The sequence below is a fragment of the Leptidea sinapis genome, chromosome 37, assembly GCF_905404315.1.
Source record: "Leptidea sinapis chromosome 37, ilLepSina1.1, whole genome shotgun sequence".
Lineage (NCBI taxonomy): Eukaryota > Metazoa > Arthropoda > Insecta > Lepidoptera > Pieridae > Leptidea > Leptidea sinapis.
The window spans coordinates 4991032-5018596 of record NC_066301.1 but is presented as its reverse complement, the minus strand read 5'-3'; the positions used below and the strand labels follow the sequence as shown (position 1 = coordinate 5018596).

General features: G+C 38.6%; 1 protein-coding gene across 1 annotated transcript in view; it reads right to left on the bottom strand.

Annotated features, from left to right (window-relative positions):
- Positions 1–2009: 2009 nt before the first annotated feature.
- The window catches only part of LOC126975791 (rabankyrin-5), a 105594-nt gene continuing 80038 nt past the window's right edge, over positions 2010–27565 (bottom strand). The window contains exons 10-21 of the mRNA XM_050823831.1: positions 26778–26965; positions 25691–25844; positions 23391–23553; positions 22503–22579; positions 18389–18545; positions 17283–17519; positions 16367–16584; positions 6846–7054; positions 5851–5963; positions 5628–5750; positions 4503–4627; positions 2010–2899 (exon numbers count right to left, since the gene is read on the bottom strand). Coding sequence (XP_050679788.1) covers positions 2770–2899; positions 4503–4627; positions 5628–5750; positions 5851–5963; positions 6846–7054; positions 16367–16584; positions 17283–17519; positions 18389–18545; positions 22503–22579; positions 23391–23553; positions 25691–25844; positions 26778–26965 — 1894 coding nt within the window. The 3' untranslated portion in view covers positions 2010–2769. The remainder of the gene's footprint in view (positions 2900–4502; positions 4628–5627; positions 5751–5850; positions 5964–6845; positions 7055–16366; positions 16585–17282; positions 17520–18388; positions 18546–22502; positions 22580–23390; positions 23554–25690; positions 25845–26777; positions 26966–27565) is intronic.

Sequence of the window (27565 nt, the reverse complement as noted above, 5' to 3'; positions counted from 1 at the left end):
AAAAGGTATATAATATTTAGTTCACAGACGCGCTATAAAATACATACAAACAAAAACATAAATAATATTCTATACAAAACAAAATACAGCCATCTAAAAATATGATAAATGGTATCTTTCTATTATCATTAATTATCATTCAAAATATGATTATTATATTTAAAGTTTAGCTATGAGCAAAACGGGAATACATTTTTAGAGTTGCATTTGGTAACCAACCACTGCAGAATGGTAACCAACAGCTATTTATAAAACACCACCCTCCAACATCTGTATGGGCCGTACCAACTGACCTCTACTATATACCACTGGACTGGCGGCTGACAAAGTGCTTTTGTGCTTGTTTGATATTCGCCATTTTGGCGCTGTTGGCCATGTAGCGAGAGTCTGCGGAACTAAAACTAGTGATGACAACCGCGGCTAAAGAAACATCAATAGGAAAACTATTTACAAAATAAATTGTGTACTTTATTACGTTGATTCCTGAAGTATAAATAACACGGAAAACGACCGAGAGTACGTTTCTCTCGCAGCCATTTGTATTATACGTCAAAATTAGTTCTCTGGACGCTCGCGAATGGCGCTTCAAATAGGCACAAAAAAATTGCTGTCAAAGACATGGATCATCCTGTCCATTGGTATTTATACAGATCAGTGGCCGTACCTCATAAACCAGAAAGTGTATTGTCAAATATAAATGCGAACCGAACGGAGACGTCAAACAACAAAGCAGACACAACAAACAGAAGCGTTGCGAGACCTCACTCGTGTCAACATAACAAAATGAAAACGCTTCGCCACGCTTTCGGTTCGCCTGTTTGACAATAGCTTATTAGTTGACAGACAGCAGAACTTTAACAGTGAGTCGCACTATAGCTACATTAAGCATTCCAAGATGGTGAATTCCAATATGGCTGCCGTTCAAATTAAAAGGGCAACATTGCTTTTGAACAACTATTAAAAAGTATATTATTATGTTACAATATTGTCTGCTATTACGGTACAATTCATGTGCAAGTCTAGCTTGCACCACATCAGTGTTTTATTCTGCAGGCTGTACAATTTGATATAAATAGGTATAAGCATTACTTTTATTTAGACATGATATACTATATGGTATTCCAATTAAGATACAGCATGTCAACACCGACATTTTCATCTGTTTAGTAGACTTATACCATCTACCATATTTTTATTAATATTATTCCAAGACTAAATAATAACAGACGCCTATTCTGATATCGAAAAAATATTTCACCAACATTTCTTTGGATTATCAAAGGAGCCTAGAAGCAATACGACCTTCATATTTACTACCCATATAGCCAATAAGTCAATATTTAAAATAATGATCTTATAAAAACTTATTACTATCCTACCATCTATAGCTATATAAATTATATAGTAGCTTCAAAAATGTATATCAAATTTATATTTCATTCAGAATCCGAGGACTTGATTTAATTCACATTCTTTGATTCGTTTACAACGGTGACCACTAAGCTAAGAGTACCGGGTTCGATTCCCGGTTGGTAAAACATTAGTATGATGAACATGAATGTTTGTTTCCGTCATGGGTGTTATCATAAACATAATATTGATGTCTCGCACCCATAGTACAGGCTATGCCTAGTTTGGGGCAAAATAATCTATATGGGAGTGCACCAATTATTCTTATTACATATTTACACAATTGAAGACCCGTTCGAGTTTCTTGTACATAAAAAATTAGTATCACCTATCAACATGAATTTAATTTATATTATCTCGGTAGGTATTCAATACATTATATTGATCTCGATTTTCAAAACTATATAAGAAATGTTTGCAATAGCGAGATGAAACGTCATTCCACCTTCTGTGGATAGGGAACTGGGAATTGAAGAGATGTGAATACTTAGAGAAGGTGAAGGTGAGTTTCTAAGGGAGCATTCCCTATCACTACACAAAGATCAGACAAACTATTATTGTAAATACGAATAAGGGTCAAACATTCGCTACCGGGCACACAGATGTAACACTGTTGAAAAAAATCAGTTGTCATATACAGATGCTACCCTGGTGTAGATTAAATTTGAATTCCCAGAAATAAGAAATGAAAGGTCTTAATTAGTATTTGAATATAAATATTAGATAAATTGATACAGAACTTCTGCACTACCAACACGTTCTTATTATGAAAAAGTAGCACGCAACTCATACATATAGCACTGACGTTTTATGTCACCGGACAGAATTTTAAACATTCCACACAGTCCCAATGGAACAAATCAATACCTCTTCTAAGAACGATCAACAAGAGCAGATCCGGGCCAAGATAATTACGAACCCATTCCCCTATTAACCCCTCCCCAAGCTGACTGATTATATATCAATGTATGCAACAGAGAGGTAACGGAATCTATATCACTTCACAATTACAGTTCACTTCTTAACCTTTCTGTCCTCGACTATTCGGTAAATTTTCAAAATTAATTATTTGAAATCTTAAAATGAGCCGTTACTTCCCTCTCGACACATTGACATACCACAACAGGTAATGAACGGACAGTGTCGAAACTCTTATTTATAATTAATTCTCTTACAGTTTTTATACAATGGCAATAATAGTACCTATCAATACCAATTAATTACATATTGCTAATGTTACTGGTTACAAAGTAACGTGTAAATATAATATTGTGGGTTAGATTTTTACTTCGCATAGGTATAAAAAACAAAATGGTTGTAACGACATAATAACAGCGAAGAGAAAAGTGTCCTATACAGCTAACTGGCGCCAACCTGCAACACGTTGAAACAGGTCTCGCAAACCCGCTGGGGCTTGTTCAGCCCGAACTTGAGGATCGGGATGTCCTGGCTCGAGCACTTGTTACACAGCATACGTCCGCAGTGTCGACTGGAATGTTCACAGACATATTCAAATCGTTATGATACGGTATGGAGTTAAATAATGAGAAATAATTAATTAGCGAGGCCGCAAAAATACTTTTATAAAATCGCTTTTTAAATTGGATAAACAAATATGTATCCCAGGAGTGTGCGTACCATAGTTAGTAACATTTTTAAATTTTTTCTATTCTACGTCAGTTTTCCCTTTAACAAATAACCTCTCCATGTTTTTCGTTTTCCTCTTTTCACTTTTTCCGCGAGGTAACCACTTACCACCACTGTGCTCTCTTGGCTGTGTCCAAGGGAAACCGAAATGGAAGTGCATTTCAGTTTCCCCATAGTCTATGTTCAAATTTAATCATCTTTATTTGCAAGGTAAGGTAATAATTAGATGTTATGTCAGCAATGTATGTTTCTTTTTAGTCGGCTACAGTTGGAGGCGGGGAAGGTTACACAATAAACTTGAGCAGGAGTCAGTTAGGAAGCCTCATAAGTTTCCTCTTCTCAAGGACATTACAAGGTTTAAGGTCTTCTTAGCCAATTTTGCATTGTTAAATATACAAAAAGACCTTAAAGTCATAATACTGGAGTATGAGACTTTCACGGGAAATGTGCATTTCATGCAGAGGACTCTATATGCACTCTTTGAGGATTGTGCCTTATAAGTGTTAAGGACATTAAAAAAATACAGTAAAACTCTGAAAGAGCATCAATTAGCTTCACTAAACGTTTGCCCAAATTTTACTATCTCAAAGTGTGTGGTAATATTAGGGCTTGCGTCGCAGCTCATACAGAGGGGATTATAGATCTGCGGATGTAGGTGCTATATCCCCAAAAGTTATAATAATACATGTTATGTTATGGTCTCAACGATAACACAGGTCCTTACAATGATAAAATCATCAAAGTGAGTATTGAATTTGGACGAAAAAGAATGTATACGAAACACCCCAGAAGAACGCTTTATAAAAAGTTCATGCAACACACGGCGTCGGAGTCTTGAGTGGGGAATATTAATCACATTTTTCATTTGGAGCTATAGAAGATAAAAATAATATAAATTAATAAAATGGACGTAGGCATGACACAGAAAGAGACTCGAACCTGCGACCTCTCGAGTTCCGTCCGAGCACTCTTCCAACTGAGCCAACCGTTCGAGTGAAATATGGTTCGTAAATCTTAGTATGTCTTGTACAACTCTCAAGTTGTGGCTCCATCTACAGGATCTGCTTTACAGTTGATTACCAGCTCACTTCCAATAATTGCATATTAGAAAATGGACTTGAGATGTCGCTCTTTCAAATCTAAACAATAAGTGAGGGATATCACTTAAAAATAACACAAAACAAACAAACGTCACTCTAACGGTTGGCTTAGTTGGAAGAGCGCTCGAACGGAACCCGAAAGGTCGCGGGTTCGAGTCCCGCAGAGTTCATAAATTTTGGTTACAAATTAATTTTAATTTTAATTAATCCTACAAGTGAGGGATATCACTTTCAATCATCAAAAATAACTAATTGTTAAGACACATAGGTCTCAACAAATGTGGAAAGCAGTGCAACAGGCCTACATCCAGCATTGGATGTTCAAAACATCAGTGGGTACTATACCAGTGGTGTTTCCTCATGGTGAGAGTAAACTTGGTGCCGCACTCCTGGCACATGTCGCTCTCGCCCCACGGCGCCTCGGCCGGCAGCGCGTCCAACAGTCGATGCAGCAACTGTCGCGTGGCCACCTAATGATATAGAAGAATATCATATAAGTACAATGATCTTCACAAAATAACAACTTCTACCGCGAAAAATTCTTGAGATATAATAGCAGTTAAAGTATGAAATTGCCCTTATATTGCATTAGGTACATCGAATTGACATAGAACTTTCATGATTTGAGATTTTTGTGTGAAACTTTTTTCACATGTTATGTACCTATGTTGTTCTTTTTTTGTTTAAGGGGCCGTTCATAAAATACGTCACACTAAAATCAGTTTTTTTACCCCCTCCCTATTGTCACGCTGTGTCAAAGTTTGTGTGACCCCCCCTAGAAATATTCAGAAAAACGAAGACTCCCCCCCCCCCCCCCAATTGAGAAGATGAAAAAAGCGTCTGTATTAGTTCACTGCTAAATGGCGACAGAAGGAATAAAATAATTATAAATACATGAGCAGCAGTATTTTCATTTGTTACTGAATCGAGTGCGCAGGGTACGTGGAAACGTTACTCTCTCAAGACGTATTGGAAAAACACAGAAACCAGTTGTGACGGATCGCAAGGCCGCTAGAGTCGCGCCACAAGCTTATCTCAAAAAATTATAAACGGCGAACGTCACGTTGCCGTATACTCCCCGTTCCCCTTTATCACATCTTGTCACACTCAGCCAGACCCCCTCCCCCCTTGTATGCGAACGTATTTTATGAACGGCCCCTAATGTACAATATTATGGGCTTTCAGTTGTTTTTTTTATTCAGCTTAGACAAGAAAGATGGATACTTCGAAAATTCAAGTGATTTTTGAATAAGAGTGCCGAAACTAACGCGGCAGAAACAGCTCGCAATATCAATGTTGCGTTTCTAGAGGGGACTGCTAATGAACACACCGTGCGATTTTTCGTTTAAACGCTTTTGTGATGGAAACTTTGATTTGAAGAACGAACCACGTGGAAGACTGCCAATCCAGGTCATCCAGAAGAGTGTCACAACTAGTTTGACTATTATAAACCACTGAAGAAAAATTTACCTGATAATTAAATATAGATACTCCGTCTTTGTTCTCGAGGGCTAAGCACGCACCTGCCCGCACGAGCACGCGACACATTGCAGCTTGCCCGTTCATGTACGCGAGCAAGAGGGGACTGTTGCCCTGTGGACATTTAAAATATCATATGTTTGTATACTGAACTGCTTAAACCATTAACGCGTTTTAAGTGAATGTAAATGAACGCCGCTATCATTCAACTTACCTGTAAGTCAGTCTTGTTGATCGGATAGTCAGGAATATATTCTAAGAAGATCTCACAAATGGTCGCCGCGTTGTCCTTTTTGCACCAGCACAGTTCGTGTAATGGATTTCGTCCTGCAAAGACAAAAATATATCACATTTAACTTAAATAGCCACCATGTCTATACATACATCCCGATTGTTTGCCGTTCATTATTGTTAAGTACGTATGCGACGAATGGACGAATAACTCAATATCGCTAAAACCGCATTCGATGATTCTTTCTTTTTATTGGAAAGAAATAGCCACGGTAGGTATGTAAGTATATACATAGATGTATGGATGGTTGGAGGTGAGATGCGCTAGTGTCGCACGCGGAACGAGACAAGACGAGGGGTGAGAGTGAGGCCTTTAAAAAGATTGTAAAAACGATAAATATAATTTACGTGTTACCAGAAACCAAACTGTCTCTAATGATGGGCAGTATTACAAATTAAATTATAATTTTTATTGTTCTATACTGCTGAAAAAAGTTTTTTTTTATTTAGGTGAAATCTATGAAAATCGCCTTCTTGTGATTTGTTATATTATGTCAAAATTTCATTTGTCCGACTACAGAGGTTTGTGAGATAGTTGACGGATGGACCGACGTATGGATGTTGTGGTTTTCGTGGAAAATACAATTTGGTCTGAAAATCATTTATAAGAAATTAAGTTATTGAAACTCTCGTAAGTCATTATTAAATTATTTATTAATACGGCTTTACTCACGTTTTTGCTGGGCATCCGTGGACAATAAAGGTGACACAGTGTCAGCGGTACCGAGTTCGTCATCATCGGCGACCCCCGCGTCCCCCGCCCTGTCCGGCCGCGCAGTACGAGCCTAAGTCCGCAGCAAGAGGTGGGACGTTATCGCGAACCCACCACACTCACCCTGATGAAACTAGTCTGTACCCACACCGACAAAAACGTGAGTAAAGCCGTATTAATAAATAGTTAAAATATAAATAGCTGACCCTTGACGTTGGTGGCGGTGGCGTCGATGTCACAGTCGTGCAGCAGAGCGCGCGCGCCGGGCGCGTGTCCCTCGCGCGCACACACGTGCAGCGCGTTGTCGCCGCCCGCGTCCGTCGCGTTGGCGTCCGCGCCGCCACTCAGCAGCGCCGACACCAGCGCCGCCTGCGTCGGCCCGCCGCTGCTCGCCGCCACGTGCAGCGCCGTGCGTCTGAACACACGAACCGGGCTTCATTAGGGTGAGTGTGCATGGCGCCCAACCTTCACCGGCCTGAGTCACCATGTGTGAATGTGGAGAGAGAGCGAGAGACACACACACAGACGAGGATGACTGCTCATCAACATTGTGCAACAATTCTACTGTTCATCCCATCTCTTAAGTATAGGGTTGTCGTCCATGTTTGGCGCCACTACAAATCTACACTACAAACCAAATCAAAGCACATCTGTATACACATGAGTATGGCCACTTCATGTAAAGAATTAACGTTAATAACGTGTAAATAATAATTATATACACTCAAAATAGCAATGGCGCAGAAGCACCTATCATTTCAACATCTCCATAGCAAAAAAATTTAAACAATCGATTGGTATCGGATGGTCTGCAATCATTTTGGAATCTAAGACTGTAAAACGGTGGAACTATCAAGATATTTTGTTATCTTAAGGCTTGTTTATATGTCAGTAAGTGGTTTTCTCCGTGTAACTGTTCTTTATTGAATGAATATAAAAAAAAACAAAAAAAAAATACATATTATTTATAGAACTTTATATTTTAGTTTGAACGTTTGAAATTATTCTTACAATGTTATAAATAGATGAAAAACAATCTCAAAGTGAAACCTTTTTGTTTGAATTTTTGTAACTTCTTCTAAACAGCATTGAATTTCAGTCTTTTTCTTTCGCATAAAGTTTTGGCTAGATATTTTTCACTTATTAGGTTAAAAATAACTATTCATTGTTTTATATATAAATTCGCATGGACGGGCGTCGGGCGGCGGTGTAGGTCGGACAGAGAGGTCACGCTACTTGCTGTAATTTTATAGTGCACTAATTCGCGCATCCCACTTTAGTGACACTTGTTTTATTTTAGAATAAGGCACTTATTGAGTAAATAATAAAATTTAATTTTGCGTCGTGCGTGCGGGCTGCTGTTGTCGAACTACCAATACTTCGGTTATCGATATATTATGATTTATTATAAGCAGCAGCGGAAAGCGGAAACGGAATCGTCACGGAAATTTGAGACGTTTTTGTTCAAGAAGAGGAGGAGGTTTTTGATTAAGGGAGAGAACGATTGACACCGATTGAGGAATAGTATTTCTTACTCTCTGGCTTCCCTACTAGCAGTGTATCGTGCAGGTTAAGCGCGCGGCCGCCAGTAAGTGGCACATATTCACTACAAGCCGGCAGGTTTGGTGGTATCGTGCAGGTTTTTTTATAAATCCAACATGGCTGCCGCGCAAATTTATGATTTCAACATTATGGATATCGCATCCGAGGTTCTCGAGGGTGCGGAGAACGAATTGGGGATCATTTTCGAAATCTAATATGGCCGCCGCGCAAAATTATGATTTCAACAATATGGATATCGAATCCGAGGTTCTCGAGGGTACAGAGAACGAATTTGGGATCATTTTTAAAATCCAAGATGGCCGCTGCGCAAAATTATAATTTCAACAATATAGATATCTTATCCGAGGTTGTCGAGGGTGCAGAGAAAGAATTTGGGATCATTTTTTAAATCCAATATGGACGCCGCTCAAATTTATCATTTCAACAATATGGATATCGACTCCGAGGTTCTCAAGGGTGCAGAGAACGAATTTGGGATCATTTATTAAATCCAGTGTCTATATGTGCCAATAAAGTCATCAACAAAATCACGAAAATATGGGACGTTTTTTCCAAGAAGAGGGAGAAGGAGATTGAGATCGATTGAGATAAAGTGAGAAATGGCGAACGTAGCATGAAGCATACGGGTCACCTGGTGTTAAGTGATCACCGCCGACCACATTCTCTTGCTACACCATATGAATAACAAGAGCGTTGCCGGCCTTTAAGGAAGGTGTACGCGCTTTTTTTTAAGGTATCCATGTCGTATCGTCCCGGAAACACCGCACAAGGAAGTTCATTCCACGGTTTTGCTGTACGTGGAAGAAAGCTCCTTGAAAACCGCACTGTGGAGGACCGCTAAACATCCATCAGATGGTGGGGATGATATCCTAACTTGTGGCGTGTAGTGCGAAGGTGGAATTCGGCGGCAAGAATCAGGTTAAACAGCTCTTCGGAACACTCCCCGTGATAAATGCGGTAGAAGACACACAATAAAGTGACGTTTCTACGCAACGCCAAGTGATCCAGCCGTTCACAGAGCACTGGGTCCCCGACAATTCAAGCCGCTCTGCGTTGCACGGGGTTAAATGGATCGAGCTGATACTGGGGTGCGCCAGACCATGAATGGCAGCAATACTCCATGTGTGGCCGGACCTGCACTTTGTACAGCGCTAGTATGTGGGCCGGCTTGAAGTATTGCCGTGCTCTATTAATAACGCCCAGCTTCTTCGAAGCCAATTTGGCATTGCCCTCAAGATGGCCATGGAATTGGCAATTGCTCGAGATTTCGAGACACAGTATTCCATACTGGGTGAGGCTTTAAGGGAAGTGTTTTCGAAGAGCGGTGATTCAACAAGTGGGGTTTTTTTTGGTGGACAAGGTTCAAGGTTCTGGTTGACGATTACCCGAGAGAGACCTGCATGGCCCGCACACCACATCATATACAATACAATTTTCTAAATCTAATGTTACAATTAGTAGTTCTAAAGTATACGACAATTATGGTGAACATAAAAATTACAAAAAATACTCCCTAATTACTTCTGAAAAATAGAACTAATACTATCTAAGCTATAATAATAAAAAAAAAATTAAAGTACAAATTATAACTAACTTATTAAAATAAAACGAAGACGAAAAAAAAGAAAAACTACTTATTTGACAAATGCAGTTTGAGTACAAGTGAGAAAGTGTTTAACAACACTTTCTTTAAACCTGACTGGGGGGCTGCCCCACCGAATATATCAAGTTCTGAATTGGTATCGTTTAACTTATTGTACTCGCGAAGAATTCGAGCGAGAGGCGCCTGAACTCCCAGGTTGGTTTTTACAGAAGGAACTTGGAAGATTCTCTTGATTTTGATGATCTTGGGAATAAATATGGGACAGCAAGGATAATATTCTGTAAGAGGTTACTACATTGCATTTGACCGTTTAAGAGTTTGTACAAAAATATTACTCCGGCAAGAGATTTCCGATCGAGCAATGAAATCATATTAAATTTCCTGAGGCACTGATGGTACGGGTGTCTATGAGAGAATCCAGTACTAATGTATGCAAGGTGTCGTGTGAATGCTCTTTGTATACTCTCGATGCGTTGCGATTGGATCGTATATAGGGGATTCCATATAATGCTACCATATTCGATATGACTAGAGCGTTGCACTAGAGCGTTATATAGAATTGTTTACGTTTTGGAGCCGAAACAATTCGAGATTCGTTTTAGAAATCCTAACATTCGTGCAGATAACTACTTTAATAACTTGTGCAATAAACGTTAGTTTGCTATCAATAGTTACCCCCAAGTCACGAATTTCCTGCACTTCTTTTAATGGTGCGCCATCGAGCTCATACACTGTAACAAGCGGTTTTATTTTTCTAGTGTACTTAATATGAAAATATTTGGTTGCATTTAGGATCATACCATTTAATAGGCACCAATCTTTTATACCATTGAGATCACTTTGAACTAAAGCAGCCTCAGAGGCAGAGTTGATAACTTTATAAATCATCGGCGAAGAGAGATGCTTTACAATATTTGATATGATTCCTAACGTCATTCACAAATATCAAAATGAGCAACGGTCCTAGGTGGGATCCCTGGGGAACACCAGATCGCGCAATATATGAAGTAGATTCAGTGCCTCCTACAACTACTGACTGAAGTCTATTATGAAGATATGACTCGAAACATTTCAGTAAGTTTCCTCCAATTCCATAATTACTTAGCTTCTGAATCAATAAAGGGTGACTGACTTTATCGAAGGCATTACTAAAGTCTGTATATATCGTATCAATCTGGCGCCCATTGTCCAATTGTTGACATACTTCGGTGACAAAAGAGATGAGGTTCGTTTGAATTGAACGGCCCTTTCTGAAACCATGTTGCTCATCGGAGATCAAACTGTCAATATTTTTGGAGATAACAGTATGGAGGACGGTAATTTTTTACGTCGGTAACATCTCCCTTTTTATATACAGGTACAACACAGTCATACAGGATTCTGAGGTTTTACTGTTTGCTGATGATCTAAAGTTGGTCAAGGCAGCAAAGAGCTCAGAGGACTCCTTATCTCTACAAAACGACTTAGATCGGGTTTACAAGTGGAGTGTTGATAATAAGCTGTTTTTTAACCTGTCGAAATGTGAATTCATGTCATTCTCACGCTCCTCCGTCGAGCAAGAGTTCAATTATTTAATTGGTGATGTGCCGGTGATGCGAGTACAGGAAGTACGAGATCTTGGGATGCACATGTGGAGACTATTGTTGAGGCTGCTTACCGACGGCTTGGATTTGTTCTACGTAATGCATCTCATTTGACGAACCAAGCACTTCGTATCCTTTATTTGGCGGTAGTCCGTAGTATTCTTGAGTGCAACTCAGTTGTTTGGAACCCATATGAGAGCAAATATACTTTAATGATCGAACAAGTCCAAAAACAATTCCTTAGACATTTGTATAAGAGGCAATATGGATACTATCCATTTATGTACCCAACACTCTTTTTACAAGGACATCTGAGCTTTGATTCACTGCAGTTACGAAGGTACGTAGCTCTTACCAAGTTTGTTCTCAAAATAATTCGGGGCAGAGTGGACTGCATATACTTATTACAACGTTTGTTGCGTTTCTTTGTACCGACCTCGTACGTACGCGCGCGGCGACACGCACTATTAGCGCAGCCACCTGCACGCACTCAAGCGCATAAGCACACGCCAGTAATACGAGCCATCTGTCTTTTTAACTCTGTACTTGAGGTAGCACCACAGTGTGATCTATTTGCCAGCTCGATGGAATGTTTGGTCAAAGAATGTAAGAAAAGATTTGAGAGTTTGATGCCTGTAAGCTCTATAAAATAAGATAACTAGTTTATAATTTTCATTGTTCGTTTTTTCTTTAGTATAATATCTTTGTAACGCTTTAGATTTAATCTGTAATGTTACATTGTATCTTTGAATAAATAAATAAACACGAGACTTTTTCCATTCTTCACGAAATACACCTTCTTTAAGTGATATTGAAGATAATAGTTAGGGGTAATGATATTGCAAACCTAAATCGTTTAACAAAGAGAGGAGGAATCGAGTCTGGTCCAGCTTCTTTATTAATGTCGAGTCCTTTTATTTTCTGAGATATTTCAGCTTCACTGAAGCTCAGGGACATCAGAGAATGAACATTACCGATATCGACTAGACTAGAACTGCGAACGCGACGCTGACCACAAGTGTATATAGAAGAAAATTGATATGAAAATAGATTGGCAATATCCGCAGCTGTTTGAGCTGTAACATTATCCATTTTCATACAAGAGGGAAGTGTTGAATGGCCGCCTTATTTATTTTTAACAAAACTCCAAAAACATTTTGGATTATTTGGAATGCAAACATCAAACGAATTATACATAATACAAGCGAATTATTGAAGCAAACTTCAATAATTCGCTTGTATTATGTATAGCAATCATCATAAAGTTTATGACAACGCTTTCTAATCATGTGATACTCTAATTTATCTCTAGGATTCTTATATATTCGGAACCTCTTACGTAATTTTTCTTTTTCAGCAAACAATTTTATTAAGGAAGAGCTAAACCATACCGGATATTTAGATCTCGTGTTGGTTGTTTTAGGAACAACTTTGTTAATGATAAGTATTGTTAATTATTTTATAGAACTCAGATACCAGACTATTTACGTTATCATGGAAGAATAGCCATCGATAGTCTATCTATCGTTCGCAAAAATGATATTCCAGAACTTTTAGTATTTAACAATAAGCTAGGATGATTTGTATATGTCCAACTTCACACGTCAGGAGGGGCTGGTCATCGCTATTACTAATACAATTAAATTGCTTTAGGTTATTCATAGACATAAAATCAACTAAGGCAAAGCCACGAGTATTGTTATAGTTAGAGGGAGTCATAAAAACTTCGTTAGCTTGTGGCTCCAGTTAATAATAATAAATAAATAAATAATAAACCCTAGGTTGAAATCACCAACAATAATGACGTCATCGCTTAAGTTGAAAGCTAAGTCAATTTTGTCCAAAAAATGTGTCAACGCCCCAATTTTTACAGGTGGAGGTAGATATACCACACATATAGAAAGTTTTTTTATTGCTTGATTAATATTAACATGTAATGTGACTCAACTCTGAAAGAAGAAATGTCCTTTGAGACTGCTAACATAACTCCTCCATCATCTGATTTAGTATTGGTAGAACTCGAACGAGCCCTACGATAGACGGTATATCTGTTGTCAAATAATTCATTGTTTGAAATACTGGATCTCAACCAAGTTTCGGTAAGAGCGATGACCTTATAATTAGAAGTTAATAAGTTCTTTAGAAAGTTTGTCGTCTTAGTTCTCAACCCTTGAGCATTTTGGTAATAAATGTTAAGCATCTTATAAAAAACTATAGAGAAAAACAATAAATTATTAAGCTACAATTATATACTAAGTTTACAATTTAATATACTAAATTAAGATAAGAGATTTAAGGTTTCGTTGTTCTTAATAAGCAAGGCTTGGCATATTTCATATTTTCTCGTAAAAACGCGCCCATTGCGAATCCATACAAACTTATACTGCATCTGTTTTGCTTTCAAACGGGTAGCCGCGTAAAGAGCATTGGTTAATGGAATTCGGATACAAATATAGGTTATTGTCGAGACAGAATTTTGAATTTCGACTTAATTCAATTATTATAATTAAAAACTAACATGATTTACAAAATTTTCTAAATTAGAACGTGCTATTTATATTTAATTAACTTGTGTTTTTAAAGTGAGTCACTTCTAGCATGAATACACAAATAAAATTTGAAAACAAAATTTTATGAACGATGAGGGACTAGAACCCACGACCTCTGGCGTTCCGTGCCAGTGCTCTCCCAACAAAGCCAACCGTTCGAGTAACGTATCGTCATAAAATCTTGTATGCTTTGTTCAACTCTCAGGTTGTAGCTTTATCTAGAGGATCTACTTTACAGTTGATAACCTGCTCAACCCCAATATTTGCATATTAGGAAATTGAGTTGAGATTTTGCTCTTATAAATCTACTGTTTTATACTACTACTACTCTACTATTGTAGGAAATTGAAATGATTGAGGTTATCAACTGTAAAGTATTGTGTGTAGTGTCACTTTAACAAAATAATTAGTATTTTCAAATCGAACACTCACTGTATCGAGTGTATTATAAGAATATGTTTGGATAACAGATCACATTTAACTTAAAAAATTATAATTGAATTTATTCCTTTACAGCATTTAATATTAACAAGGTTAGTGTTTTTTCAGTGTAACAGTTTATATTAACTGTTATAACTTGTAACACACTAAGCGATAATATCGCAGTTACCGTTGCACGCTCTAAGGTTATTGTTATTAGGTATTTGATAAGTTATTGTCAAAATAAAATATTTTTTAAAGGATTCCAACGCGTGTAATTGTACTCTTCAATATTTTTGTTGTATTTGTTACATTTGGACTTTTTTTCTGAAATAGATATTGATGACCATGATAGCGATAGAGTACAAATAAAACATAGTAAAATATAACATTTAACTATGGAAAATAAATAAATCTCAAACAATAACACAATTTTTTTTTTATATTTTTGTTTTATTTCCATATAAATCGAATAACAACTACAAGTTACTACTTAAAGCCAATGTTACCTAATGCACCTATGTTATTGAATAATATACATACATTAGACGTTAAAAAAAATAAATATTATTCGTTTTCGTACGAGAAAGTAAAATGGAAACAAAAACTTTTTTGCACACTGTACATTGCCCAAACATTTGAGCCAGGTACCTATCATGTTGATTCGCCCGAGTTGTACCATAGAAATAAAATGTACCTACCTAATAAAAATAACACTCATAACACGCAAAAGTGTTTCAGTTCAGTAGTCCTTTATCAATAGGATATTATAATTGATAATTGAAGCCAAATAATATCGATAAACTATCGATAGTATCGATATTTTCGATACACAGCAATACTATAGTATAAATGAACTTAAATATTCAATGTTATATCGATAGCCCTATAGAAACTATAGATGATTTCCGGCTTATAATAAATCATATATCGATAATTCGACAACAGCAGCCCGCACGCACGACGCGGACGCAACGATGGCCCAGTAGCAGATTGTAGCGCGGCCAGCGAATAATAGCGGGGGCCCGGTAGGTGCGGGAAAAACATCTTGCTCCGCCCAGATACTCAAGGCCGTTGGCAGATAGAGATACAGCACCCTTAAATTGACCACCATTTGTTCCAAAAAAACACACCATCATTGGTATCCATTGGTAATGGCGATTTTGTCATCCTTCGACCTTTCTTACCCTTAGTATTAAGACGTGATGAGCCTACAACGTGAGATTGGATAAGATTCAGCCATTCAGTCAACAGTTTGGCTGGTCTACTCCAGCTACTCACTTGTGCGCGTCCCGGTCGTTGGGGCGCGCGCCCGCCAGCAGCAGGCTCCGCAGCAGCGACTCGTTGCCGGCCGGTCCCTCCAGCTACTCACTTGTGCGCGTCCCGGTCGTTGGGGCGCGCGCCCGCCAGCAGCAGGCTCCGCAGCAGCGACTCGTTGCCGGCCGGTCCCTCCAGCTACTCACTTGTGCGCGTCCCGGTCGTTGGGGCGCGCGCCCGCCAGCAGCAGGCTCCGCAGCAGCGACTCGTTGCCGGCCGGTCCCTCCAGCTACTCACTTGTGCGCGTCCCGGTCGTTGGGGCGCGCGCCCGCCAGCAGCAGGCTCCGCAGCAGCGACTCGTTGCCGGCCGGTCCCTCCAGTTACTCACTTGTGCGCGTCCCGGTCGTTGGGGCGCGCGCCCGCCAGCAGCAGGCTCCGCAGCAGCGACTCGTTGCCGGCCGGTCCCTCCAGCTACTCACTTGTGCGCGTCCCGGTCGTTGGGGCGCGCGCCCGCCAGCAGCAGGCTCCGCAGCAGCGACTCGTTGCCGGCCGGTCCCTCCAGTTACTCACTTGTGCGCGTCCCGGTCGTTGGGGCGCGCGCCCGCCAGCAGCAGGCTCCGCAGCAGCGACTCGTTGCCGGCCGGTCCCTCCAGCTACTCACTTGTGCGCGTCCCGGTCGTTGGGGCGCGCGCCCGCCAGCAGCAGGCTCCGCAGCAGCGACTCGTTGCCGGCCGGTCCCTCCAGCTACTCACTTGTGCGCGTCCCGGTCGTTGGGGCGCGCGCCCGCCAGCAGCAGGCTCCGCAGCAGCGACTCGTTGCCGGCCGCGGCCGCCAGGTGCAGCGGCGGCGCCAGGCTCGCGTCCTGAACGCGCGAGTTCACGTCCACGTTCACCGTCAGCAGGAACATCACACTCTCTACGTCGGAGTTCTGGATCGCCACGTGCAGGAAGTTACGCCCTTTCTTATCCACCTGCCAAAGCATTTTACTATACATCATTTAAACAACAATTTTCCTTTCTGTTGAGGCGAGGGCGTCTTATATTGGCGTGATTTAATGATAAAATGACTAATACATTTAATTACTTTGATAAGATACAAATTGCAAATCACAATGGAGGTGACTTATTGAGGTTGTTAATGCTCGACGCTCGAATAAAAGGAAGGGAATGAATTTGAAATGTCGGCGCAAGCGGCGATGACGTAACACATCAAATGTCACAAGGAGGTTTTAGCGTACGATCCAGAAACTTATGCTAGGCGTTAACACTTTTAATGTACAATTTATTTGGATGATGTACTAGTTACCAGCAAAACCTCTTAAAGGACAACTTAGATACACCGAGATTTACAACTTTTGTTGAAACGCGATACAAGTTTTCTTTTCGTGGGGGTATCTATAAATTTTGAGGTGTATGAGTAATTAACGACGAAGGTATAATTAAGTAGGTTGTGGAATAGTAAATAGATCCAGCGTTGTGATACGGGACGGTTGGTTAAGTACGGGTTCACGCGTAGCTATGTCTGGTAGGTGGACACGAACTGGGATACGTTAGATATTCGAATCGGCAGACATAAGTTGATAGGTATTCATCGTAATTAACGTATATTCCACAGGAATTTGTCTTGATGATTTGTGCTTGTCTTGTAAAGTAACTAGAGTAAAATAACCTGTTCAGCAGCAGAAGGATTCTTCTCCAAGATGGCCTGAGCAGCTTTGTTGTTCCTGGCCGTGAGCGCGGCCGCGAAGGGCGTGATGCCGCGGTTGTCCCGCGCCGACAGGTCGACTCCTGGCTGCGAGAGCAGCAGCGATATGATCGCGGCGTGTTGGTTCTCGATGGCAATGTGAAGAGGGGTTTTGCCCTCTGCGTCTTTCGAGTTGATGTTAGCGCCGTGTTCCAGAAGCGTCTGGAAAATCCATATATATGACATAGTTTCATGCAAGAGCATTGATTGGTTGTGTGACTCTTATAAAACCTGGATTATGACAACGCTCATAGTCCTAAAACGCGGGATTATCCAGAAATGTCTTGACAGCTTCTGAAAGAAACTACTGGGTGGAGACCTACTTTGGGACCTTCAACTTAACACTCCATGCCATGATGGAAACGCATCCTTTGACCTCTGGTATTGCGGATGTCCATGTCCCACTTATATTCACTTTCTGTCAGGTGAGAACTTGCTTTTTGTTCGTTATTGAAAGAAATTAAAAAGGCAAGGAACTTCTTGCCTCACACTGCTACTTTGTGAATTCATCTGGCTGACACTTTCCATCAGGTTGAGACATTTGCCCATTATCTAAGTTTTTTCATCAAATTCAAATATTTTTATTCAAAATAGAATGTGACATCACTTATTGGAAGTCATAAACTACCACCCATTCTGTGCACGCCATCTACACAATGAGGTAAGTACGAGAACAGTACGACTACTACGAGTACGATTCAAGAAACTACAATAAAACCACACTGCAGGCGGGGAGCGAGCTCACTCTCTTCAAGAAATCAAAGCGCAAACACAGATTAAATACCTAGTACTACGTAAATTATCAAGCATTTTTGTAACTTTTATAAAATAAATAATTGTACAGTTCAATAAATTATTCATTGAAGTCAAATACAGGCAGATCCCTAACACTAATACCTCAGAACTGAGAAGAATGGGCGCAACAAACTCAGCGGGCAATAGCAGTCAAATGAAATTTTTGTTTATTGCTGTGAGGCTTATGCTGTTATAAGATTAACATAGAGCAATGTTATGGTGCGCTGCGTGTTCACCTGTATTACGTCACACAGCCCCCAGGTGCAGCACAAGTGTAGCGGAGTGTGTCGATCCCCCCCGTCTCCCGTGGGACCCTCGCGTCGCGGGGACTCGATGTCGCATCCCGACCGGATCAGGAACATAGCCAGCGACTCCTTATTCTCATCTATCGCTCTGGAGTAAAAACAAAATTTCTAAAGTAAATATGATGTCCTCTAAGGCGTTATACAAGGCTCACAGAACAAGGTTGCCGATAGCTTAAAACTGTCTATGTATTTTCTCAGAAGACTTAGAAGCTATATTCAATACAGACGTAAAGCTGTTAAAGCTACAAAATTAAGTACCAGGCCACTCAGAAAGTTATGCGAAAAAAAAATTTATGTATGAAGACCTGGCTAATTATAATTATTTACGAGTAAAAATACCATCGTTCATATCTCAAATATTTTTTGGAAGCTAAACTAAATTATTGCGTCTATTATATTATATTATTATATTACGTATATTTATAAATGGATCTGCGTCTGGAACATTTTCATGCGATGATGTGGATGATGATGATGAATTCAAATGTAGCCTCAAACCAAAAGAGTCATTTGATCGACTTCAAATGGCGTTTATGTGTGAAGGCTCTTCTTATAAGGAACCATTTACCGTTGGTTGGCATAACGAAAAGATCACACAAATGACACGATCTACCAGGCATCCATGAGCGCCTGTTCACGAGCATTACGCATGTTGCCATCACTTTGTCTTTTTTTTTAGAGAAAGGTAGGAACCGCCTCAAGACAGACTTCAGATTAGATTTCCCTAATCTACAAATGTATTTGTCTATACATCACTGTGCGATCATTCTTCTCTCAATGCTAACCAAATATTTGAATAGTCATGAGGTCTTGCCCTATAAATATTGGTCAACGGATACTTGATACGCCTTGCCCCTTACAATGCAATGCCGCTCAGGGTTCTTAAAGAACCCGAAAATTCTGAGCGGCACTACGATTGCGCTCATCACCTTGAGACATATGATGTTAAGTCTTATGGGGGGCTTCGAACCAAAACAAGTTCTTTTAAACGGAACCTTCTTTTAAGTAATTATGATGTCGTACTTATTACGGAAACTTGGTTGTTAGAGAGTATTAGCGATAGCGAATTATTTGATGATCGCTATACAGTATGGAGACGAGACAGAAATTACTCAGCTACGAAGGAATTATACGTAGGAGGTGTTTTAATTGCAGTTCGCTGTGAATTAACACCTGTCGTTCAGCTTGAATGGAATTCATCTTATGGGTCACGGTGGTGATATTAAGGGAGACGCGCAAATATATTTTTTTGATATTTTACTAGAAGCAAGCTTGCGGCAGTTCAATTTCAGTTCTTCTTATAATATCAACAACCGAGTACTAGATTGGATTCTAAGTTATTACTTAGAATCCAATCTAGTATATTATACCTATATAGGTATTATTATACCTTATCTGTTAAAACCTGTCTACACCCCTTAGTACCGGAAGATGCTCAGCACAAGTCTCTCTTTATATCGTTAACTCCTAGTGAAACTGATTTACTTAAGGTTAGCCCTAGGTTTAAATATCTGTACCGATCAAGTGATTATGTAAATATCAATTCGTCACTTAATGAGATCGATTGGGATGAATGTCTAAATTGTGGGACCTTGGATGAAGCTGTGGACTGTTTCTATAATCACATATATAACTTAATTAATAACTATATACCGAAAAAATATATTATTGCGGAATCTTTTCCACCGTGGTACACTATAGTGTATACCAGAGGTATGCCTCTGAAAAAAATATTTAAAGAAAAATTTTAATATATAAATAAATATTACACATATGGCAACACCGATGATTATGTTTCCTTTTCTATCCTACGGAAAAGAGCTAAGGAATTGGAGGATGAATGTCATAGAAACTCGATTAAAACTATGGAAACTTCTATTGCTGCGAATCCTAAACTATTTTGGTCCTACGTAAAATCAAAAAAAAGCTCCAATTCCCTACCATCCACATTAACATCAGACGGTGGTGTAGCTGATACAGGTGATAAAATATGTAATCTCTTTTCTCAATACTTTCAGTCTAATTTCCTCTTTCCCACGTCACAGCCTCATCAAAGCTCACATACAGTTAATCATTGTCCTTCTGTTTGTAGCAGCACTATCAGCACCGTACATATTGATGATTCTATAGTTATGAAACACCTTAAGTCAGTTGATCTTACAAAAGGATCGGGACCAGATCATATCGACCCATTATTTATATCCTCTTGTTCCAATAGCCTTGTTAATAACAATACTCTTTATCAGATCAATTAATGAAGGTATAGTACCTAAAATTTGGAAATCCGCTTTCGTTACTCCTGTATACAAAAATGGAAATAAAAATGACATTAAAAATTACAGGCCTATCTCCAAGCTATGTATAGTTGCCAAAATCTTTGAACATATTATTTACACTCAGGTTTACAGCTCTCTAAAATCTACGTTCATACCTGAACAACATGGTTTCATGCAGAATATGTCGACCACCACTGATCTGTTATCATTTATTGATTACACGACTGCAGGTATGGACGGAGGTGGACAAGTAGATGCTGTTTTCACCGATTTTAGTAAAGCATTTGACCGAATCGATCACTGCATACTCTTACAGAAACTTCAATTTGCTGGAATACATGAATACATACATACATCTATTCAGATGGTTCACCTCTTACATTGAAAATAGGTCTCAACAATTTGTTGTAAAAGGCTATGCCTCTTCTTGGATTACTGTTTGTTCTGGAGTGCCACAAGGGTCATTACGAGGCCCTCTATTATTTAATATATTTATTAATGATGTAGGCGGTTGCTTTGAAACACCCAATTTTTGCTGTTTGCTGATGATATAAAAATATTCTCAAATATCATACCAGAGATTCAGATTGTCAGCTTCTTCAAGCGGATCTAGAAAGATTTGAGGAATACTGTCTTCTTAATAAACTAGACCTGAACGCGTTAAAATGTCATTCCATTACTTTTTCTCGTAAGTATAATATAATAGAATACAAATAAACTTACATATGAAAAACACATCGACAATATAGTTAAAAAGGTCAAGAAATCTTCTGGTTTCGTCAAACGGATATGTTTTCAATTTTCTAGCATAAAACTCATTAAAATACTATACTGTTCAAATGTTCGAAGCACCCTTGAATATTGTTCTCAGGTTTGGAACACTCAATATGGAGTTCACATTAATAGACTTGGAAAAATTCAAACAAGTTGTTAAGATATTTACAATATATAACATATGATGCAGATTATATAATAAGATGTAAAAGGCATCACATACTTCCATTACAAATAAGACGTCAAATAGTTGATACTGTTTTTACTCTAAGTTACTTCACTCTCAGATAGATTCTTTTAAATTAACATCACAAATTGGTATCAAAGCGCCCAATAACTACACCAGGACAAAATGTACTATATACAATCCTTATTGCAGTACTAAATCAGATATCAGTAGACTTGCCTGATTTCGATATATTCAATACGTCATCAAACGCGTTAAGAGGTACATTGACGAGGCGTTGGATGAGTGTGTGTTCTCTTGATTGCTGAATACCTGAATACTATAATATCCATTCAGTTTGTCTTCGTGTATTTATATCTATATACTTTTATATTATTACTTCTTGATTTTTTTTTTGTATTTTTGTTCATTATTTGTAAGACGCTTATAGTCTCTTATATGCGAAAACTGTAAATGGTTAATAGATGTATACTTTTTTTAACCTGTTTATGTCATGTAATACTGTTTGTTTTCCCAATAAAATAAAATAAAAAATAAAATTATTTAGTATTTTCTATGATAAACGCGAGTGTTACACATTTATAAATAAAAACAAAAAAATTAAATTAACGCAAAAATCTAATGTAAGAACACAGTTACAATTACACGTGTTTTAATCCTTTAAAAGTGTTTTATTTAAAAGTCTCATTTACCCAGTAATTTCACTGGCTACGGCGCCCTTCAGAGGGAAATACAATAATGCTTACACATTATGGCAGAAATAATCCTCCTGTGCAAAGGAGCCTCCCACATTGGATTAGAGTCTTACTTGTGTAACAATGTCTGCGTGGATCCATCCGGCCCCGGACCCCAGCAATCAGCATCGGCACCGTTCCGGACCAGAATCTGTAAATGAACAGCTACTTTGCAAATGCTGAAGGATTTTTTGAAAATATTTCTTTCTACGAATGTAATAACGCTCTTCTCACTATGGTAAGTTGTTATTGATTACAGTAGTGATCTGCACAAAATATACCATACTTTGGGAAAAGAGAAATTCTTACATGAATTAACTTTTAATACAAAAAGTAATAATTTAACTTAGTTTTTGAGGTCCTTCCAACTATGTTGCAATGTCTTCCGCAAGGTATCGTGTGTTCAGCGCGGTATAAATGAATTACGTCTATGAGCTTATAATAACAATAATCGTAACTAGAATTAGATAAATTAATTAGCTAGTATAAAAATACGCAATTATTTACATAATTTTTACTGCATATTATATATATTGTTTTGGAATAGTGTTTTTGAACTCGGATGTTTTTTGTTAAAACATTTTTTTTTAATAAAGGATCAATAATTGTTATTATTATTCTGCCTTCGCACGACACGTCACAAGTTATGATATCATCCCCATCACCTGAATCCTCCACGGTGCGGTTTTCAAGGAGCTTTCTTCCACGTACTACAAAGCTGTGGAATGAACTTCCTTGTGCGATGTTTCCGGGAAGATACGACATGGGTACCTTAAAAAAAACGCGTACACCTTCCTTAAAGGCCCAAAACGCTCCTGTGATTCCTCTGGTGTTGCAAGAGAAGGTGGGCGGCGGTGATCACTTAACACCAGATGACCCGTACGCTCGTTTCTCCTTCCTTTCTTTAAAAAAAGAAAAGATTCCAAATGTGAATGAATATATTAGAATGCGAGTGCACGTACGCTGGCCACCTCCTCCTGCTGCGAGTCCAACGCGGCCCACAGCGGCGGCACCCCATGGGCGTCCAGACGGCTCATGTCGACCCCGCGGACACACAGCGCCTCCACCACCAGCCCCAGGCGGCAGTGGATCGCGAGCTGCAGGGGCGTCTCCCCCGCCTCGGTCCTGCAAACATTTATCTACAACTGTCCAAATGTCGGTCAACTGCACACGAATGGCTCCTTTTGCAAGATTACTGTCACACAGAGAGACTTCTGGAGGTCTTGGATAGTTAGCACACCTATAAACCGAGAACACCCTATCGTAAGCAGGTTTGCACATACACCCTCTCTCTCTCTCACACACACACATACACACAAACTCACACACACACACATACACACAAACTCACACACACACACACACACACATTTACCTCTATCCTTTGGAATTTCAAGCTTTTTAGTCACTGTGTAAAAGTGGAATCCTGGTGACCAGTAATACAGGTATTTTATTACCTACCACAGGCACCAGCGATCCACGACCAAAACTTATGTATCCCCTGTATTTTTAAGTTTTTCGCTATATTGTAATTTTGGTTGTTGGTGAGAAATAAAAGTTATTATTATTATTATTCTATATATGGATGTTTGTTTCCGAGTCATGGATGTTGTCTTGTACCCATAATTCAGGCTATACCTAGTTTGGGGCAAGATAATTTGTGTCAAAGTGTGTCAATATTATATTATAATTTTTAAGTCCGTGTCCAACTACAATGAACGACGGCGAACGAAAGGCGACTTTATAAACCTATGCCTCCCTTCTTTTTCACTCAGCTTTCTATTTCACACACACATACACTTTTTATTTCATTCATAAGCTTTTTTATGACGTCGTCCTAAAAATGTGTTGACCCGGCTCGATTTCTGTTCGTCCTCCATTCCTCGACCGGGGCATCTGCTCGGAGGAGAAACACTAAAACCCTCAAAAATACTGGAACTGGATTTGTCGCATCTAAAAATGGACAGGTGATTTTCGAAACTGAAACTAGTAATAGTCACAATAATTAATTTAGACGCATTGAAAGTAGGGAATACAAAATTAAATGAGTTAACTGACTGAGGTATATTAACATTGTATTTATCTATTAAGCAGGGGCGTACATTGGTTTTGCAGCGCAATAGGCACAGGATGCCTAACTAGTCGTAGTTGCGATTAATATTTAAAAATTTCGATCTTTTTTTAAGGATAAATAAAAGTTCAATTACCAACATTTTTCTTCCGTTCTGTCAGATTGATCGTGTTTTATAGCAAGATTTGTCAAATTATTCAAGTCACCGTAACCAGTATCATTCCACACAGTCTTCGTTGTAGAAAATAAACAGCAGGGAAAGCAGAACAATAAATTGGAATGGCGGTATCCAGCTAGCCAAGTGTATTTTTCGTAATACTTGGTATTGAAATATCTCATAGTTTTACCTTTTTGTTGAGTTAAACTAATATTTATTTTATCTATGAACGAAAATTGTGCAAAAGGATACGTACCTAATTTCTATAAACAAATCGTATTTTCGCCACAATCGCGACACTGGAATTTCTCCATTATATTTTAATTCCTCACTAGTTACATATTTAATCACAAAACACACAGCCATTTTTTTCCCAATACCAACACTAAATGTAGTTAACAATAAACAAATGACCACAAAACAAATAACTAATGTAATTAGCTTAATAATTCATGCCCGTTGTACACGAAAACACAACAACTAAAAAATGGCGCTATCATTGTTGATTACTAAACAATATATTTTTATTTCCGGAAATGTCATATTTTATATCTCACAATCATGAATCACGTCATGTGCGATGTCAAAACTCTTACAGCGCAATAAGGTTGAAACTCGGACACTTAAGCGAACGAGATACGTCATAATAATTACACATATATTACATAGCCTTGAGTAGGCATTATCGGAACTGCCTACTATAATTATTTAGTTTATCGCGTAACGAAAAGCTTACTGGTTGGGTGTTCAATAGAAGTTCGATTATATTAGATAGAAAAAAAGAACTAAAGTTATCTGAATTAACTTGGAATCTAGTGTAGGTATATTATATAGACTAAATATGGTAGGTAGGCAACACCTCTTGGCATATATAGAATGCACGCACCTGCTATTAAGCAACTACTCGCTAATAACTCCAGTTACCAGGCAATAATGATACTACAAAACACGGTAGAAACCCAAAAATCCCCAAATCATAGTAAGAGCTAATAGAGAAAAATAACGTTTCTTTAAAATTTTCAAATTAAACTCACAAAGCGTTCATATCAGCACCATGGTCTAGCAAGTAGATAGCTGTTCTGGAGTCCTCCTCTGTGATAGTCTGGTGCAGCAAAGTAAACCCTTTGCCGTTTCTTACGTTAGGGTCAGCCCCGCCTTCTATCAGCGGCGCAACTAACTGGTGGTGACCTGAATGTATTCGTAGACTTTTATTTAGTACTTCTTAAGCATGCGTTATAATTATCACGAACAATAGAAATGCCCATTGGTAATCAATTAAATTTTCAATTTGGAAACTTTATAAACACATTGCAGCAATTATGAATTTCAATTGCAGGTAACACTGCTAAATAAGAGTATTTCATTTGACTTGCAGTTTTTAGGTAGATCTTATGCTGCGCTCGTTCTGAAAGGTACTCTTGAAAATACAAGTATAAAGTTACTATAGTGTATATATGTATTATTATAAGTAAAGTAAGGATTGTTTGTATAAAGCGTATTGTATTTTCTGACACTATACATGTGAAGTCGGTATTTTTTTTACACTTTTTACTTACCAAAACGGCAATTAATTAGGCTAAATCAAGTTTGTTGACAATTTATATATAAACATTTGCTTAACTACAAGTGGCTTGAAAAAGTAGTACTTAATTGTTTTTAATCTAGAAAGGGCAGTTATATATAGAAAGAGTAGGTAATGACAATTGTAATAAGACCAAACACGGATTTACATGGTTCTATTTATTTTTATTTATTTATTCTTCTACATTCTAAAAAGATTATGGTTCTATTAAGAAGTTCCGATGCCCATCTTCCGGCTTCATCACCAGATCAGTTCTATGGTACTATTTTCACCCTCTTTGAATTTGGTCGCTTAACTATATCATCACCATACACGAAATGCTTACCTATAAAAAGTCCGGTGACCATTTATGGTCTTCAACATCAGTCCTACTGCACTATATATTGCGTATAAAAAACCGTTATAGCCATATCAGACCTATCGACCATATTTTCTAGGTATTACTAAATTTTATTTGGAGTTTTCAGAGTAGCTACTTTTTCATCCATCAATTGGAACAAGAGAATTAATATATATTTTTTCACACAAAGTGAACGAACCTTCAAAGAGTGCCAGACTGAGGGGCGTGTCACCCTCAGAGTTCTTCAGGTTGAGGTTAGGCAGCAGCGTGACGTTGGAGCGGTCCGTGTCCGGTAGCTCTCCCTTCTCCACCATCTTCTTGTGGTCCAGTATCGCTGTCACCACGCTCTCGTGGTTGTTTTGTACTGCCATGTGCAGAGGACTCTGTCTGGTACCAGATTTACAATTATTTCACACAAGTAACATTAAAGGGATACAATATAAAAAGCGGATGGCTATTGTTATAGGTACACAAAGATAATCAAAATATCCAGGCATTTTCTGGACTAACGAAATGTTGTACTTATTTATTTTAGAGCAGGAAAATGTGGCTCACTTAACAAGAGTTACGTTTTCAGTACGAGTTACGACGGAAGAGTATGCCACTGTTTATAAATATCAACAAGGGATATTTTTAGCTTTATTCGTTGCACGTATGCCTCTCATTATAACCAAGCCAATCCACATGATGTACTTAATTTGTCTATTAATTCTTCAAGATTTTATTTGTAGAAAATTGCAATTCTCCGCGGGACTCGAACCCACGACCTCTGGCGTTCCGTGCCGGTGCTCCAACTAACTGAGCTAACCGTTCGAGTGACGTATCGAGTATGAGATGTCGCTCTTGTAAATCTAAAAAAATTGTTATGTTTTAAAAGCGATAACCCCCACTTCTAGGAATAATACACAAATAAAATTAGAAAAACAAAAATTTATGAACGATGCAGGACTCGAACTCACGACCTCCGGCGTTCCGTGCCGTTGCTCT